The sequence below is a fragment of the Odocoileus virginianus genome, chromosome 3 (genome assembly GCF_023699985.2).
Source record: "Odocoileus virginianus isolate 20LAN1187 ecotype Illinois chromosome 3, Ovbor_1.2, whole genome shotgun sequence".
NCBI classification, from domain to species: domain Eukaryota; kingdom Metazoa; phylum Chordata; class Mammalia; order Artiodactyla; family Cervidae; genus Odocoileus; species Odocoileus virginianus.
In genome coordinates, this window is record NC_069676.1 from 596216 (window position 1) to 615166 (window position 18951).

The window sequence follows — 18951 nt, forward strand, 5'->3', positions numbered from 1 at the left end:
CGCACACTCGAAACGCGGTTTATTATGCGGGACATAGGGCTCTGTGACTTACACTGGAAACCACATTACATCTCGGGAGGTAGGTTTCATTGCTATGCCCATTCTACAGATGGGGAAACTGAAGCACAGAGCGACTCAGGCCCCTGCTCGAGGTCCCCACCACACCTACTCTGTGGGTGAGTCTCGATCTGAACTCAGGAAGCGCGCTGGGACCACTCGCCTGTTTCCTGCACCCACGTGTTACAGCGCGGGAGCCGCCCCTCGTACGCTGCTTGCAGACTCGCGGGGGCCGGGTGCCCGCCGTTGTCATGACAACCGGCGGCCAATGGGGAGCGGACAGGCGGGACGAGGCCCCGCCCCGCCCCCGCCCCTGGCGGCGGGCTCCCGCTATAAGGACCCGAGGCCCGGGCGCGCTCGGGAGAGACGGCGGTTAGCGGCGAGCGGAGGCCAGGATCCAGCAAGGGCGCGAGCAGCAGCAGAGATGTGCGGTGAGTGCAGTGCCCACCGCCGCGGCGGCCGCGGGCTCCGGACTCCCAGCATCTCAGAGCCTGGGCCCGAGAGCCGGGTGCCTGGGACTGGAGGTGGCGCGAAATGGGGGCGCCGACTGAGGAGGGGCTCTCGCGGGCTGGGCCTGCCGCCGTGTTGGCCGTCCCACTGCGGGGTGAAGGAGGGGGTCGCCTCACCCCAGTCTGCAACCCACATCGGGGAGGGAATTGGTCCTGTCCTGGGCCCTCGAAACACAGAGGTGTGTTACCTCTGCACCTCATGTCCAGTGGGGAAAGCGCCCCCCAAGTCTCCCACAAAGGCGGCCAAATGCAAGCTAGCGTGCTCCCTGGGCTCGGGGTGCCCATCCGGCTCTCCATCTCCAGCAACTGAGGAGAGGCGACCACACCTGCTCCGCCCCAGTGGTGTGGGGAGCGGCCCCTGGTGCGCCCGGGAAGGGCCTGTGCGTCCTCCTCCCTTCCCAAAGTGAACTTCTTGTCCCTAGAAGGGTGGATTCTGTATTGCCGCCCCTTTATTGCAAAGAGCGCTCGACGAGGCGCAGGGAAGGAGCAACACTAACTGCCGAGCGTCGGTCGAAACTGGGAGAAGAAGCCCTAGACTGGGAGAGGGCTGGGGCCCCGCCTCTTGAGTACCGCGGTGACCCCTTAATGGTGGGGAGGGCGGCCCAGCCCGGCGCGCACATCAACGATCCCTTACTCTCTCTGCTGGGTCGCCTCCCTGCTGGGGACACGGCTGAGAACTTCTGCTGGGACAAAAGGTCACTGTGCCTTTTTTTTTTTTTTCAATTGAGTGGGATTCAGTTACCCATTTCAGCCTCCTGTGGGTGGAGGACCTGTTGGAACGTTTGAAGCCATGAAAGGCCTCTGTCTGACTTTGCTGAGGGCTGCTGGGGTGGAGTGTGCCAGCGGTGAGCTGTGGGCCAAAGTCTGTACAGGCCTTGTTTCTGAGGCCAGGCGCTCCTGCAAACCGGGAAAAGGACCCACTGATGGAGGAACAGGCAGCAGACTTTTGGGATGCCGCTGCCCCAGGCCAAACAGACATCAATTTAAATTCTGGAACTCTCAGCAAAAATGTCAAGATTCCTGGGCATCATTGGTATTGTATATAATGGGTTGCCTGTAGGCCATTCCTAGGGAGAGAGAGAAGGCAAAGGTGGCAATTTTGCCAAAAGGCTTTGGGTTCCAAACTCCTTAGTGTGGCATTCAAGGCCCTTGGCCCCCTGGTGGTCTTGGAGCCACACTGAGATACTCCCACTGGGTCTGCCCCTCTAGCATGAGCAGCTTCCCTCCTTCTTCCTCTCAGATGCCCTTTTGCCCTTAAGACCACCTTGACTTTCATCCCAGCTTCCGTCTGCTTCCCTGACCCATCAGGGCTCTAACCCACCCTCCGGCCCTCAGTGAAGTCAAGTCTTGCGGAGTTACTGCGTGGGAATGTTGTTTCCTTTTCTTGTAGCCAAGAGAAAGTCTTAGCTGGGCGCTAATGTGTCTTTTACATATTTCTGATTCTTGCACAGAGGAAGCTATCCTGGGCTCGGAGCTTACAGAAAATAGTGGGCTGGAATTGAGCCCATTGGTTTGGTTTGTTAGTGTTTTTTTGGATTATTGTATGGTCTGTATATATATGGCAAGTAATACTGGTTTTCCTTTATGTCTGTTTTCCTTTTGTAATGAATTTACTTATTTAAGTTTTGGAACTTTTGTCAAATTTATAGAAAAATATTCAAGAAACAATTGTGCGTTTGATACCAGGATAGTGCAATAATCATGAAGGTGCTCCTGGAATAAACCAATTACCCCTTTCACTTTACATTTGGGGAAATTGAGGCCCAGGGAAATCTGTGCACATCTCTGAGCAGTTGTTTTCTCTGGACTGGCTGTGGCTCCACTGGGATGCCACCTCGAAGCCATCTCAGAGCTCAGATCTCTGGAGCTGCTTCTGCAGGGGTCAGCAGGAGTTGAACTGGAGGTCTTTCCTTATCAGTTGCTGATGACCAGGCTCACAGTGGCTCCTGATCCCCCTTCTCTTTGCTGCCTCTCCCACAGGAAGCTAGACCCAGTTTTAGTTGACCCTTCGTGCACTATGCAGATGACCCTCAAAGTTTCAATGAACTGAGAAGTTTAGCCTGGCAGCCCCATGCCAAACCAGCAGACAGACAGCTTTCTGTTTGGTGCAGAAACAGAAACTTTATTTTTTTAATTACTGTACTTACCAAGCTACTCAATTGGGAGATTTCACATAATTAGGTAGGATTTTGACTTCCCTTGAAAAAATCCAAAGATGAGCAACTCTGAGCCCATGTTTCTGAATAGTTTACAGTGGCCCCTGGAATGACAGGTGCAAACTCCCTTGTTCTCCCACGCTGACTCAGCTGCCTCACTCACACATGTTAGCTGATGGCCCCTGTGCAGTCTGAGCTTGGGACCCCAGCATAGTGGAGACAGGGACACTGACTATCCCCAGAAGAGAGGGAGGGGCCTGGGACAGTGCCACAGGCCTGATTTCAAGATTGAGCTCTACCGAGAGAAGAGGAAGATAGGCATATCAGACTGAAGGCACAGCATATGCAAGGGCATGATGGCATGCATGCGTGGGGGTTTGACAGAAAGAATTGCATGTCCTGTCTGTGAATTCTTAAATCTTTCCTGTCCTTCATATATATGTCTGTTTATGCTCAGTCATGTTTGACTCTTTGCAACTCCATGGACAGTAGCCCTCCAGGCTCCTCTGTCTGTAGAATTTCCCAGGCAAGAGTGCTAGAATGGGTTGCCATTTCCTACTATAATCGTATATGTTTAGTAACCTTTTTATGGGCTATTATTCTTCCTACTAGAGTTGGATTCTTGCTTTCAGATGCTTTCCCTATGAATAGTCCAGTGCTGCCAATCCCACATAGCAACAGATTGTCCAGCTAGCCAGAAGCATGGTGACCAGAGGGCTCCTGGTCAACACTCACCTCCTCTGGTCCCAGCACTCCACTCTCAAACTAGAGCCGCTGCTAGAGTCAGAAGGTGAACATGGGCATCAGTTAAATACCCCTTCCTTCACTGGCATCATGCTACATACCCAGCTGGACCAAGTAGTTTTCATACTCTCTCTAAAAGTCAGTTCCCATGTCATATAAATAATGTGCATCTTGCTCTCCATGCATGTAGGTGATACCCTTTCCACTTACCTCTTTCTGCAAGACACAGGCATGGTTTTATTCCCCAGAATCAAGACAGGCCAGGACACACACACACTACACACACCGTGTGTTTACTGCACAGTGGTCTTTCAGGAGAGTTTGTCAGTGCTTATGAGGATTTGCTTGCCTCTTATCTTAGCTGAGGAAACAGCAAGTCAGGGAGATTACTTGACTCAGGAGAGCTCATCTTTTTGTCCCAAAGTTCTTTCGGCTCTCAGAACCCTGTCATATTTGACACTCCCTTCCTCCTTGTAACAGTTCAGTTCATGAATGGATGCCTCAGAAGAGACTGGGCTTGAGTTGATAGAGCTTAGCTTGTTGCCTCTCCAAGGCTTAGCTTGTTGCCTCTCCAAGTTACAGGAATCCTGAGAAACAGAACCCCCTACCCAGTGATGTGCAGATAAATGTTAAACAACTCTTTAGCTCGTTCATCAGTTTCTGTGGTATGAATACTCTTACCATGGCTGATTTCAGGTGGGTCATCAAATGTGAGGTCCCTGAGCTTAGCACTGGGAAGCGATGCACACAGCTGGTCCTTAGGAGCCAGTCTCAGCAGCTTCTGAACACCAGCGCCCCTACTCGTGGGACTTTTTGGCACTCTCGGGCGGAGGGCTGCAGCGAGGTTGGCAGAGCAGGGACTCTGCCCAGGCTGCCCCCCTCCTCCTCATCCTCCTCCTGCTCCTCCTCCTCTGCATCATCATGCCATTTACCCATCAGTCTTATTCATCAGGGGTTTCCCGAGTTCTGAGAAACCTTCTGGAGATTTTGTGATATAAGATTAGCAAATGGGGCTTTTTAAATTGAGTTTATTTTTATATTTAGCAAAATTTGCTTATAAAGGAATAGGAACTTGAGGTTACAAACACTCTTTGGAGAAAGTTCTGAAGACACATTAGGTGCAAAGCCAAGTAATTTCATCTAGTCATCTGCCTCTTTAATTTTCAAAGGAAATATTTCACTGTAAAGAAAAGGAGAAAAAAAAACAGTCTAGCCTAATATGGCAGTTTGAACTATTTTCTTGAAAGTTTTTAAAGTACAGTTTAGAGTATGTATGTGTTGCTTCCCCTTTGTTTTGGTGAAGTGGTGAAATGCTGATGGCACAAGGGACACCACGAGTTTTTTGTTAAAAAGCAAAATGCATTGCTCACCTTTACCGCAGGAAGCAGAGTCTCCTGTTATTCCAGGGGTTCAAGCGCTGTAGTAACCTTAACCCTCGGAGCCCCGAGGAGGCCTGAAGCAGGGTAAGGCTGTCCCCAGAGGAACCAACCCCCTCCTGACCCTGAGCCAGGCCTCGGGGCTCCTCTGCTTCTGCTTGAGGACCCAGCTGTGGGACCTCCGTCTTGACTCACTTTACTCTCACTCTGCAGGGAAGCAGCAGGAATTGTCCTCCCTGCTTCATGAATAAAGTAGCCTCCCCTGGTCTGCATGAGGGAGGCCTGGACATCCAGAGAGGCCAAAGCCCCCTCTTGCAGCCCTTGCTCTTGGCCTGGTGGCCTCCATCCTGGGGGGCTTCACCTGGAAGAGTATAATCCTACCTCCCCTGGCATGCCACACACACATACACATCTGACACGCAAGCACAAACTCACACACAGGTACTCACACAATACACACCCAACATGCATACGTGGCACTCAAACACACACATGCACACACTCTTTTACACACACAGAAATTCTATGAGGCAGAGTTTAGGACTCGGAATATTATCTAATCTCTACGAGGCTCATGGACTAAGGACACCAGATGCTTCGATTCTGAAAAGCATTATTGGTGGTAGTGGGAAGAGCAGCCTCTGCCTGGAGGGTGCCAGCCGGGCTGGGTGGTGACACAGCCCTAGCGGAGTGAGCCCCTACCCTGTGCGAGGTGCAGGTGGTCCTCTGTCTGGGACTGTCCACCCTCAATCACAGGGCAGTGCTTTTCACTGGGAAGCTGGTCCTTGGAAAGGTGGAGATGTTTTCCAAAACTGTAGCCACAGAATCAGAATATGGACCCCAGTCCACCCTCTGTGAACTTAGACCTTCTTCCCTCATCGTCCAAGCCCCAAATGACCCCTCTCCCCATCTTGTACCCCTGTACCCCAGGGGTGGTAGGTTCCATGAGCTCAGTGATCCTAGTTCTGACTAGAGATCCAGAGACGTTGCCCCTCCTTGTGGTCATTTCTATAAGAACAAATTCACTTGGAGGTTTAAAGCACCCCTGCCTTCATGGATGGATCTCTGAGGTGCGTTTGGTCCTGAGTCCCTAGATGATCTCTCAAGCCATATTTGAAGGGAGCATTAGAATTCTCAGACCCCCAAGGTGGGCTGGGCCAAGGGGCTGCAGTCCCCTCTCAAAGGGCTTGTCTCTGTCCTGCATCACATGTGCAGTCTCTTCTGGAGTCCCTCTGTGTTTTTTTCCCCCTTTAGAACCTTTTCTCACTCTTCTCATCAGTTTTAAGAGTGGGACCCTGAAAACACAAAAAACCTCAAATAGCCAAAACAATCTTGAGAAAGAAGAATGGAAATGGAGGAATCAACCTTCCTGACTTCAGACTATACTGCAAAGCTACAGTCATCAAGACAGTATGGTACTGGCACAAAGACAGAAATATAGATCAGTGGAACAAAATAGAAAGCCCAGAGATAAATCCACACACCTATGGGCACCTTTTCTTTGACAAAGGAGTCTAAAATATACAACGGAGAAAACTTTAACAAGTGGTGCTGGGAAAACTGGTCAACCGCCTCTAAAATAATGAAAGTAGAATACTTTCTAACACCGTACACAAAAATAAACTCAAAATGGATTAGAGATCTAAATGTAAGACCAGAAACTATAAAACTCTTAGAGGAAAACATAGGCAGAACACTCTCTAACATAAATCACAGCAAGATCCTCTATGACCCACCTCCCAGAGTAATGGAAATAAAAGCAAAAATAAACAAATGGGACCTAATTAAAAGCTTTTGCACAATGAAGGAAACTATAAGCTAGGTGAAAAGGCAGCCTCCAGAATGGGAGAAAATAATAGCAAATGAAGCAACTGACAAAGAATTAAATAATAGCAAATGAAGCAACTGACAAAGAATTAATCTCAAAAATATATAAGCAGTGCATACAGCCCAATACCAGAAAAATGAAAAAGTGGGCAAAAGAACTAAACAGACATTTCTCCAAAGAAGACATACAGATGGCTAATAAACACTTGAAAAGATACTCAACATCACTCGTTATCAGAGAAATGCAAATCAAAACCACAATGAGGCACCATCTCATGCCGGTCAGAATGGCTGCCATCAAAAAGTCTATAAACAGTAAATATTGAAGAGGGTGTGGAGAAAAGGGAACCCTCTTACACTGTTGGTGGGAATGCAAACTAGTACAGCCACTATGGAGAACAGTGTGGAGATTCCTTAAAAAACTGGAAATAGAACTGCCATATGACCCAGCAATCCCGCTGTTGGGCATACACACCAAGGAAACCAGAACTGAAAGAGACACATGTACCCTAATGTTCATTGCAGCACTGTTTATAATAGCCAGGACATGGAGGCAACCTAGATGTCCATTGCCAGACAAATGGATAAGAAAGCTGTGGTACATATACACAATGGAATATTACTCAGCTATAAAAATGAATACATTTGAGTCAGTTGTAATGAGGTGGATGAAACTGGAGCCTATAATGCAAGAGTGAAGTAAGTCAGAAAGAGAAACACCAATACAGTATATTAACATATATATATATATATATATATATATATATATATATATGTGTGTGTGTGTGGAATTTAGAAAGACAGTAACAACAACCCTATATGCAAGACAGCAAAAGAGACACAGATGTAAAGAACAGATTTTTGGATTCTGTGGGAGAAGGAGAGGTGGGATGATTTGAGAGAATAACATTGAAACAAGTGTATTACCATATGTAAAATAGATGACCAGTGCAAGTTTGATGCATGAAGCAGGGCACTCAAAGCTGGTGCTCTGGGACAACCCAGAGGGATGGGGTGGGGAGGGAAGTGGGAGGGGGCTCAGGGTGGGGGGACACGTGTGCACCTGTGGCTGATTCATATCGATGTATGGCAAAAACCATCACAGTGTTGTAAAGTAATTATCCTCCAATAAAATAAACTTTTTGAAAAAAGAGTGGGACCCTGAAAAGCTGTCTGGAGGCTCTGGATGCCAGGATGGCAGAGTGGGTACAGGGTATACCCTGAGCTGCAGTGGTTGGGCCAAGGTAGCCTCTGCCCCAGGACTGGGCATTTCTCCAGCCAGCTTGGAGGGATTTTGCTATCCCTCTTGGGCAAGAGAGGGAGGTATGTAGTGAGAGCCTGCCTTGCTGTGGCTTGCCTCTGCTCTGTGGGGAGGGGACTGGATGGGAAGAGAAAGCTGGAGTCAGAAAAAGGAGTGTCCCATGGGGAGGTTGACCTCCTAGGGGTCAGGGGAGGGTGTATCAAGGTGGCCTGGACCCCACCAGGGAGTTCCGAGTGTGTCCAGCAGCAGCCAGGTGGGCGTCTCCCCACAGGCCAAATCCCATCTGCTAACTATTTCTCATCCCTTGGGGGCAGGATTCTGAGACAGGTCTTATGCTAACTGGGGGAGCAGCAGTGTTGAGCCGTCTACAGTCAGGTACACCTAGTTGTGAATTACTCAACGCTTTGGCCTTGGAGCCAGAAATGCCCTGTCTGTCCATGGGAGCCATGGCCTGAGCAGAGGCATTGTGAGGTTTAGATAAAATGAGATTGACACATGGGAACGCTTCATAACCGATCATAGTAATGGTTGTGATTTACTCTGCAGCCCCTTCTGGGATCCTTCCCCAGGACATGGTCCGTTTATCTAGAAGCCTCTCCACTCCAGCCCTAGGATGCTCATAGTTCATGGTAGCTGGGGGTGGGCAATGCTGGGGCATGTGTCTTTGTGTGCTTGAGTGTCTTGGGGTTACCACTAGAGCAGTGCCTTCCTGCCCTGGTGAAAGGAGCTAACACGCAGGGACATCCGGCTCAGCACTACCTACCTCTCTGGCCTTTGTGTCCCCAGTGTTTACACTCTGGGGTTCTCACTGCTCATGCACTGAGAGTGGCTGTCTCCAGCCCAGCTCAAAGGTCACCTTCTCTAAGATCAGCTCCCTAAACCTGTTCATTTATTGGTGCATTTATTCATTCAAAAAAATAGTTACTGAGCATCTAAAATGTACCAGGCTCTGCTCTGGGTTCTGGGCAATGAATAAGCAATGGATAGACAAATAAACAAGACATGTGTGGTCTCCATCCTCATGAAGGTTATAATCCGGAAGGGAGTCAAACAGAAGACAAGAAGGGAAGTGCTATACGGGACATAAAGGGCTGTGTGACTTTTTAAAAGTTGGGAGAGGGGACAGCCTGCAATAGGCCAGGTGGGTGACCTGTCAGCTGGCCCCTGCAGGATGAATTGAAGCCACCTCTTCAGAGAGCCAGGCCAAGAGTCCTCTGCCCCTTTCCCACCTCTCAGCATCTAGCCTCTCTGCCTGCAAATCTCCTGAGCAGGGGGATGGTCCCTGTGAACCACGTCCTCTCATGCCTCGCCCTGCAAGGCCCCCTGACTGGGCTGTCTCAGCAGCACCTAGCTCAGTGATGTGGCCCCTGTGGGTCAGAGAAATGTGTATGGGATGATTTACATCTTAATCAAGCTGTCACCAGACCACACATTTGGTTTAGCCATCATTTCCCCAAGGAGAAAGCCAAAAACAAATAACAGTAAAATGGTACCGTTTTCCTTGTGGTTTTATTTCATCATTTTTCAAGAGCTTCTTGTGCCGTATGCATACCTGCATTTGTGGCACGTTCTCCCCTGGAGGAAGAAGCTCCTCGCCTGCTTTTTCACAGCCACAGACACTGTTTCTGCTGCTTTACAAAGACTCCTGTGAATTCTCTCAATAGCCCGGGGGAAGTAGGTGCCGCCGTCACCATGCTCCCCCGGGAGCTCAGTGACTTGCTCCAGGCCACACAGACAGAACAAGGGGTGGGCTGGGATTTGAAATCAGTATTTGGCAAAGGCAGCAGGTGGTAGCTGCTACCTTCTGTGCTTCTCACTGTCACAGACTAGTGAGCAGGCGAAAGAGGAGTCGCTCAGGTGGGGTGACCCTAAGGCTGTCTTTTTCCATATGAGACTGGCTGTAAGACAGTGCTTTCTCACTTGTGGAGGCTACTGTTCCTCCAGGTGAGCAGAGCTGGGGAGCTACAGTGAGGTTGAACTGGGCTAGATGACAATCCTGTACCCACCACTCTCTAATTATATATGTACAATATGTATAGCAGCACATAGTAAAATACTGTATGCAGGCACATGGCAAAATATCCTGACTGTACACAAAGGACATATGCAGAAGAAAAAATCTCTGCCTCTTGTCAGCATCCTCATCAGAGGCCATCACTGTTCCCTGGGGCTCCCAGCAATACTCTGCATGTCTTCCTGCCCCACCTTAGATAATTTACACATACTCTGCAGGCCACTGTTTCGCTTGACACATCTTGGAGATGTAGCTTGTTTTCCAAGAGAACACACAGCGTTACCTTATGCTCTATGTAGGCCTGCCTGCCTGTGGCCCTGCAGTGACCGTGTGTGGCTGCGCCATCACTTACTTGGGCCCTGCTAGGCGTCAGGCTGTCCCCAGTCTTCAGCTACCACAAACAGCACTGAGCAATCATCTTCATGCGTGTACACTTGAATCTCAGCACAAGTATCTGCTGGATACATTCCTAGAAGTGCAGAAGCTTGATCACCAGATGTGTACATTTTAATTTGAGAGATTGCAAATTGCCTTCCAAGAGAGTGCACAAATTTAAACTCTTATTGTCAAAAACTGGTTGATCTTAACTGATTTCATAGGTAAAAAATGGATTCTCTCTGCAACTCTTATTGCTGATGGAAGGCATTCCAGAAGGGAAATCTGACATGAATAGCAAGCAAGATTTCTGAGAAAGCAGCTTTGTATTCTATATCATTATTTTTAAAACAGTAAGAGCCTCATGGAGGTGCTGGTTTATTCACTCTCATCTGATAGCATGCAGGGAGAGTGCAGCCAAGAGCAGAGGAGAGAAACAGTGCTTAAAAGAACTTACTGAACACATGTTGGTATGCTAGAGATTTCATGTTAAAAGTTAGATTTATGCCTTCTTGCGCAAAGACCTTGAAAACCACTTCTTGGCAACCCCTCTCACCACAGTAATCAACCGAACAGTGTCTGAGTGGCTGCCAAGCCTCCCAGCTGGGTGTGGACACAGCTGGTGCTCCTGAGGGCCAGGACCCTTTAGCCGTTCCAGCTTGTTCCAGCCCATCGGGGACTGTGGAGCAGCAGTCAAGGCAGCCGCAACCAAGGAGGCTGTTGTAGATCTCAGGGCCAGAGATGTGTATGTGCCTGCCATGAGTTCAGAAGTGAAGTGTGACCCGGAGGAAGGGGAATTACGGGGAGAATTTAAGAGCAGAGCCATACAGCACTCTTTCGGAAGAGTATTTTGGATTTAAAATAACTGGCCTGTGGGTGGGCCTTTGTGTCATTTGCAATGGCTGTTAGCTCCGTTTTGTGAAGTGCAGGTATAATTCTAGAACAATTCCCAAGGTGCCAGGAAAGTTTCGCAGTTTAAAAGATACAAAAATGGTTTGTGAGTTGCTCCATCCTTCATATAGCCATCTCTCATAGCTATGTGCTCTTTACATTGACTGGAATTTCACCATATCCCTCCAGGGAACTTCCTGCTTTTTTTGCAAAAAAGTTAATATTATGAAAAGTTTTACCTAATCATAGATTTTGGTGATGGCTACACAACTCTGTGAATATACTTAAAAACCATTGTATTATATACTATTTCAAGTGTATAATATTATGGTATGTGACTTATGAGAAATGCTGGACTGGATGAGGTACAAGCTGGAATCAAATAGGTGGGAGAAACATCAACAACCTCCAATAGGCAGATGATACCACTCTAATGGCAGAAAGTGAAGAGGAACTAAAGAACCTCTCGATGAAGGTGAAGGAGGAGAGTGAAAGAGCTGGCTTAAGACTAAATATTTAAAAAAACTAAGATCATGGCATCCACTCCCATTACTGAATGGTAAATAGAAGGGGAAAAGTGGAAGTAGTGACAGATTTCCTCTTCTTGGGCTCCAAAATCATGGTGGATGGTGACTACAGCCATGAAATCAGAAGACGATTGCTTCTTGGCAGGAAAGCGATGACAAACCTAGGCAATGTGTTGAAAAGCAGAGACATTACTGAAAAAAGTCTGTATAGTCAAGGCTATGGTCTTTCCAGTGGTCAGGTACAATTGTGAGAACTGGACCATAAAGAAGGCAGAACGCCAAAGAATTGATGCCTTTAACTGTGGTGCTGGAGGAGACTGCTGAAAGTCCCTTGGAGAGCAAGATCAAATCAGTCAATCTTAGGGAGATTTATCCTGAACGTCCACTGGAAGGACTGATACGGAAGCTCTAGTAGTTTGGTCACCTGATGCCAACAGACAACTCATTGGAAAAGTCCCTGATGCTGGAAAAGATTGAGAGCAGAAGGAAGATGGATGTCTGGATGGCATCACTGGTGCAGTGAACGTGAACTTAGTCAAACTCCGGGAGGTGGTGAGGGACAGGGAGGCCTGGTATGCTGCAGTCCATGGGGTCGCAAAGAGTCAGACGTGACTGGGCAACTGAACAGCAATAACATATGACTTGTATCCCAACGGTGGTTTAGTTGCTCAGCCGTGTCCAACTCTGTGCAACCCTGTGGACTATAGCCTGCCAGGCTCCTCTGTCCATGGGGTTTCCCTGGCAAGAATACTGGAGTTGGTTGTCATTTTCTTCTCAGGGGATCTTCCCAAACCAGGACTTGAACCTGGATCTCCTGCATTGTAGGCAGATTCTTTACCAACTGAGCCATCAGGGAAGCCCCTGTATCCTATTAGAACTGTTAAAAATTTACATTAAAAAGTAATGGTCTTTTATTATATTTAAGTAGGTTGACAAAAATACATCTTGTGGCCAGACATGGTTAGGTTTGAAGTGTAGGATAAATTGTGAGCTCCTGAAGCACAGATGCTTAGCTGGGTAAATGCTTCTCACCTGACCTAGAAGACAAAAATAACTGACTGCCAACATTATCCTTGGCCATTTTTAAAGGAAAACGTCTGTAACTGCTCAGAAAGCACACTGCGCAGGTTTTAAAATATAAATTCTGCATCTTAATACTTGTGTGCAAATATATCCTATATACAGTAGCATACAGTACCTAGAAATGCAAAATATAATTTTTAGCACTGTATAATTTTATCATCTTTTTTTGATTGAGTGTGTCTAGATTAATTTTAGCAAGTTATGTTTCACGTGATGTGACCCTTGTTACTGCTTCAATTCAGTTCAGTTCACTTCAGTTGCTCAGTTGTATCCGACTCTTTGCAATTGCATGGACTGCAGCATACTAGGCCACCCTATCCCTCACCATCTTCGGTAGTTTGCCCAAGTTCACGTTCATTGATTTGGTAATGCTGTCCAGCCATCTTCCTTGTCTATCGCCAACTCCTGGAGCTTGCTCAAACTCATGCCCATCGAGTCAGTGGCATATAATATTTACTTAATTGAAGTTTAATCATTCATTCAATTATACAGTATTAACTTGAATATAATCTAGAAACATTACAGAAATATCACATAGTGGTTTGCTATATAATCATTATCAGTCCTCAGTTATATGCTCTCAGATTGCCCTCTCCAAGGTTTATCTTTGGCAAATTTTTTCTCCAGTTTTATTGAGATATAGTTGACATATAATTGACATGTAAGTTTAAGGTACACAACATCAGTTCAGTTCAGTTGTTCAGTTGTGTCTGACTCTTTGTGACCCCATGGACTGCAGCACACCAGGCTTCCCTATCCATCACCAACTCCCAGAGCTTGCTTAGACTCATGTCCATCAAGTCGGTGATGCCATCCAACCACTTCATTCTCTGTCATCCCCTTCTCCTCCTGCCTTCAATCTTTCACAGCACCAGGGTCTTTTCCAATGAGTCAGTTCTTCGTATCAGTTGGCCAAAGTATTGGAGCTTCAGCTTCAGCATCAGTCCTTCCAATGAGTATTTAGGACTGACTGGTACACAACATAGTGATTTGTATATGTATATATGTATTGGTATGTGTTATATAGGTATGTGTTTATGTATATACATGGGCTTCCAACGTGGTTCTAGTGGTAAAGAACCTGCCTGCCAATGCAGGAGACATGAAAGATGTGGGTTCAATCCCTGGGTTTAGGAAAATCCTCTGGAGGAGGGCATGGCAAAACCCACTCCAGTATTCTTACCTGGAGAATCCCCATGGACAGAGGAGCCTGGTAAGCTACAGTCCATGGGCTTGCAAAGAGTCAGACATGACTGAAGCAACTTAGCATGCATTCATGCATGTATATACATGTTGCAGAATGATTACCCCCAGTAGGATTAGTTAACATTCATCACCTCACATAATTAAAAATTTTTCACTCTGATAAGAGCATAAGATCTACTGTCTTAGCAACTTTGATGAGTTAACATTCATCACCTCACATAATTAAAAATTTTTCACTCTGATAAGAGCATTTAAGATCTACTGTCTTAGCAACTTTGAAATATACAATAGAATATTATTAACAGAATTAATCTTATAACTGGAAGTTTCTACCTGTGGACCACCTTCACCTAATTCCCTCACCCCTTACCCACTACCTATGGCAACCACTAATCTGATTTCTTTATTCATGAGTTAGGTTTTTTTTAGATTCTATATATAAATGAGATCATACAATTTTTGCCTCTCTCTGTCTGATATACTTCACTTAACATATTGTCCTTAAGATTCATGCATATTGTCACAAATGGCAGGATTTCTTTCTTTTTTATGGCTGGATGATATTCCATTAATATTACATATATATATATATATATATATATATATATATATATATATTCCACGGTTCCTTTGTTCATTCATCCATCAATGGACTCTTAATTTTATTCAGCACCCCTGGTGGCTCAGACAGTAAAAGAATTCACCTGCAATGCAGGAGACTCAGGTTCAGTCCCTGGATTGGGAAGATCCCCTGGAGAAGGGAATGGCAATTCACTCCAGTATTTTTTTCTGGAGAATTCCATGGACAGGGGAGCCTGGCAGGCTACAGTCCACGGAGTCTCAAAGAGTCGGACACAACTGAGCAACTAACCCTTATTTCCTTACTTAACACTATTCCACATGCATTTATTGAACAAGGACCGTGTGCCAAGACATAGTAAGAAATATAAAGATAGAAGCACCTGCCTGTGACTTTGTCAGGAGATATAGATGTCTCAGGATGTAAGAGCACTGGGCAGCCACCAGCGCAAGTGAACTCTTCTGGCCGGGGCCCGGATAAGCCTGGCCCAGAAGGTGGGGTTGGAGCTGAACTGTGAGAGAGGCAAGTTTTCCTATGTAGGGCAAAAGGACAGAGCGATGATGTTTTGGAACATTCCCAGAGCAAGATAGACAGAGCCCTAGGGTTCATAGTCTCAAGCACTGGAGTGGAGGAGTTTGGAAAGAACCAACATGATGACTGTTTTTTCCTATTTGGTAAAATCTTGTTTTGATATATGACTGCTGAAAATAAAGCCAAACAAAATCTTCTTGACTGGTAGGCCTTCCTTGATGATAAGGATTCTCTGTGGGGCCAAGAGAAGATTTTATGCTTGCTATTGTGTAACAGCAGTGCTTGTTGAATGTAACGCTCCAAGCCCTAGGCCAAGTGGAAAGTGGAATTAAGGTCCCAGCCCTGCTCCTACCTGTGGCGGGAGGCTGGGGTGATCTCCTTATCACTCTTCCTAGGAGTGTTCGGTGCAAACCAAGGAGTTCACATAGCGGGGACTTCCAGGTGTCCCAAGGTAGTTGCTTTGTTTTGCTGATCTTTTCTGTTATAAATGCTGCCACAGTGAAGGATGTTTTCTGCAAGTATGTCCATCAGAGAAGTCGTGGAATTGCAAGGCCATGCTGTGTGTGTGTGTGTTCTTCACAGGCTTCGCCAGTCCTTTAGTCACTGCAGGAGGACCGCACACCATGCCCTTCTAGAAGCAGGAAGGGAGTTCGGCTCTTCTTCCACTATGTCTGGGGAAGGCCACCCCATCTTCTGAAGGCAGAGGAAGCTCTCCGGTGATGCACGTCCAGCGGTGTCTGTGTCCCCAGAAGTGTTTTCTTCTAAACATGAACCAAGTGTTTTGTAAATGTATGATTTCCGCCTCTTTTAACAGGAATCTTTGCCTACATGAATTATAGAGTCCCCCGGACAAGGAAGGAGATTTTTGAAACCCTCATCAAGGGCCTGCAGCGGCTTGAGTACAGAGGCTATGACTCAGCAGGTAAGCTCCAAAGGAGACCACTATGCAAACATAGTGCTTGTTCATTAAAGAAATTTGAAAATTTCTATAGAAAAATAGAAAGGAAAAAACAAGGGTAAGAAAAAATCCATCAAAAGTGCCCCCCATCAATATCAATACCTCTTCTGGTCATCTGGGGTCTGGGGACAGTAGAAGTGTCATGCAGTTATTTATTGTTTTTACCTAATTACAATTATGCCGTTCTGTAATTTTGTATTCTTCTTTCACTTGCCTTGTCATTTTCCGTTATCCTCAATGCTTCCTAACATTATCTAAGTGACTGCACAGTACTCTTCTGGATGGCCATCTCACAGTTCACTTCTCCATCCACATAAGAGGTGGCTATTTAGTCTGTTCCCATTTTTAATTAAGCAGCCTTAGGAGAAAAAGAAGAGCCAGATAATTATATATCCCTATAAATTCTTAATTGGAAAAGGAAAAGGCAACCCACTCCAGCATTCTTGCCTGGAGAATCCCATGGACAGAGGAGCCTGGCAGGCTACAGTCACATGGGGTCGCAAGATTCATACACAACTTAGCGACTAAACCCATCACCACCACCATAAATTCTTAATAGAAAGCGAGATGAAAGATTGTAGGAACCCTAGTGCGGTGGAAACTCTGTTGTTAAAGTGCCAGAATGCAAAGCACAGAAACTTTCTTAAATGAGCCCACTGCCTTTGGTGGCAGACATGGTGGCACACCTCCTGCAGGCAGGCTCCCAGGAGTTATCCTGGGTTAGCAGCCGCAGCAGGGCTCAAGCATGTGTTCCCTGCCTGCTGGTAAGCACTGCCACAGCCATAGCCTCCTCTTTCCAAGTTGATATTCTAACACTGTCTGGTTCTCTTCTGGGCTGCAAGCCTAAGGAATGAGAACTAATAAATTCACAGTTGTATAGCCCTCCCCTGGGTTGCTCCCTATAATGAAGTGTGAGAGACAAAACAAATTGCAATACAAAAATCATGTTTACTTTACAGGTGTGGCAATTGATGGAAATAATAATGAAGTCAAAGAAAGGCATATCCAGCTAGTCAAGAAAAGAGGAAATGTCAAGGCCCTTGATGAAGAGCTTTACAGTAAGTGGAGGACTTGCCGAGTTCGTAGCAAATACAGCCTCGGCTGCTTGAGAGGCTCTCGTCCCTGCAGCATTGGAGACTAGAGACGTTAACCTATTCGTCTTTAGGAGGAGGGTTAAATCCATGTTGCAGAACTGCTGCCCAGAGCATGGGATGGTTTATTTCAGGTGACGGTGCTCTGAGTATCTCTTTTTCAATATTTAGTACTTATGTATTTTAATTTTTCTGGCAAATGATACTGCTTTCCCATTTATGGTGGGTGAAGTCGCTCAGTCATGTCCGACTCTTTGCGACCCCATGGACAGTAGCCTGCACCAGGCTCCTCCGTCCATGGGATTTTCTAAGCAAGAGTACTGGAGTGGGTTGCCGTTTCCTTCTCCAGGGAATCTTCCCGACCCAGGAATCGAACCCAGGTCTCCTGCACTGTAGACAGACGCTTTACCGTCTGAGCCTTTGGGTTTTTTTCTTTAATTATTTATTTATTTGGCACTGGGTCCTAGCTGCAACACATGGGATCTTTTTTATTATAGTTGAAGCCAGCTCTTAGTTGCAGCATGTGGTATCTAGTTCCCTGACCAGGGATCAAACACGGGCCCCCTGCATAGGGAGTGCAGAGTCTTAGCCTCTGGACCACCAGGGAAATCCCTGAGCCTTTATTTTTAAAGTGAGTTTATTTCAAGTAAGTGAGTTTAAGTTATTAATAAGTACTAAGTAACACAAGGGTCTGGCAGAAACTCCCAGAATGGGGCCTTTGTGGTTTATGATGGAACATACTTTTGGTGTGGCTGATGTCTCCATTTAATGAAGCCACCTTGGGTAACAGCATCATGTCAATGCTTATTTTTAAAGTGTGGCAAACATTTTTCCTTCATCTAGAACAAGACAGCATGGACCTGAAAGTGGAGTTTGAGACCCACTTTGGCATTGCCCACACACGCTGGGCCACTCACGGGGTGCCCAATGCTGTCAACAGCCACCCACAGCGCTCAGACAAAGGCAACGGTATGTAGTGCAGCCTTGCTCCCCTGTCCCAGGGGCGTGACTGGCCCTGTGACGTGTGTGTCAGACTTGATCCACACTCAGCACCACCTGGCTTCTCAGCTGCCCTGTCTTCCCTGAGTATCCAAACTGGTGACCCTGGGCCCTGGACAGGAGGCAAATTCAACCTGGCCTCCTAAGTGCAGATGCCTGTGGGTGGTGCTGACTCCATGGGCATCCACAGGAACACAGTGGCCCTTCCCACAGATTCTGTTGGCCCTGGGGACCCAGCCTCAGGGGAACTTGGTGGTGCAAAGGGTTGAAGACCTGGGCATTGTTTCTCGACTGGGGACCAGGGTGTTCCAGAGGGCAGAGTGCCTGAGGAAAGGTTTGAGTTCATCTCTCATCCGGCTGTACCCAGCCCTGCCTCTGAAGAGAGTGGCCCGCACCAGGGCAGGTAGAAGTGCTGATCTTGTCTAACACCTGAGATGCCTGCTCCAATCCTGACCTTCCAAGTCCCCTCGCAGCACGCCAGCCCCCAGTAGGCCTGGGCCCACATAGCTTGCCTGAGCCCCCAGGACGGCTCTCTGTGTGGCGGCTCCCTTAAACGGTGCCCCCAGTTCCCTCACACACAGGCAGGACGTGTGGGTTCGGAGCTGCCGCCGGAAGCTCTCGGAGACTCTGTGTTCAGCCCCCAGGGGTGTCAGGGCCTCTGGGAGCAGGACACATGGGCACATGAGAAGGCAGGGGATAATCCCTGACTCCTTACAGGGCTTCAAGGGCGACAAAGGTCTGAGACATCATCTCGAGGGTCACCACT

At 47.2% G+C, this 18951-nt stretch overlaps 1 protein-coding gene and 1 non-coding gene across 3 annotated transcripts in view; one reads left to right on the plus strand and one right to left on the minus strand.

Moving 5' to 3' along the window:
- The first annotated feature begins 370 nt into the window (after positions 1–370).
- GFPT2 (glutamine-fructose-6-phosphate transaminase 2) overlaps positions 371–18951 on the plus strand; it is a 43490-nt gene continuing 24909 nt past the window's right edge. For both annotated transcript variants that reach the window (XM_070460506.1, XM_020914853.2), the window contains exons 1-4: positions 371–488; positions 15952–16059; positions 17055–17153; positions 18030–18155. In XM_070460506.1, the coding sequence (XP_070316607.1) occupies positions 482–488; positions 15952–16059; positions 17055–17153; positions 18030–18155 (340 nt within the window). In that variant the 5' untranslated portion in view covers positions 371–481. The remainder of the gene's footprint in view (positions 489–15951; positions 16060–17054; positions 17154–18029; positions 18156–18951) is intronic.
- Positions 12522–12593, minus strand: TRNAC-ACA (transfer RNA cysteine (anticodon ACA)). Its single transcript has one exon. It is a non-coding gene; the product is annotated as a tRNA-Cys (tRNA).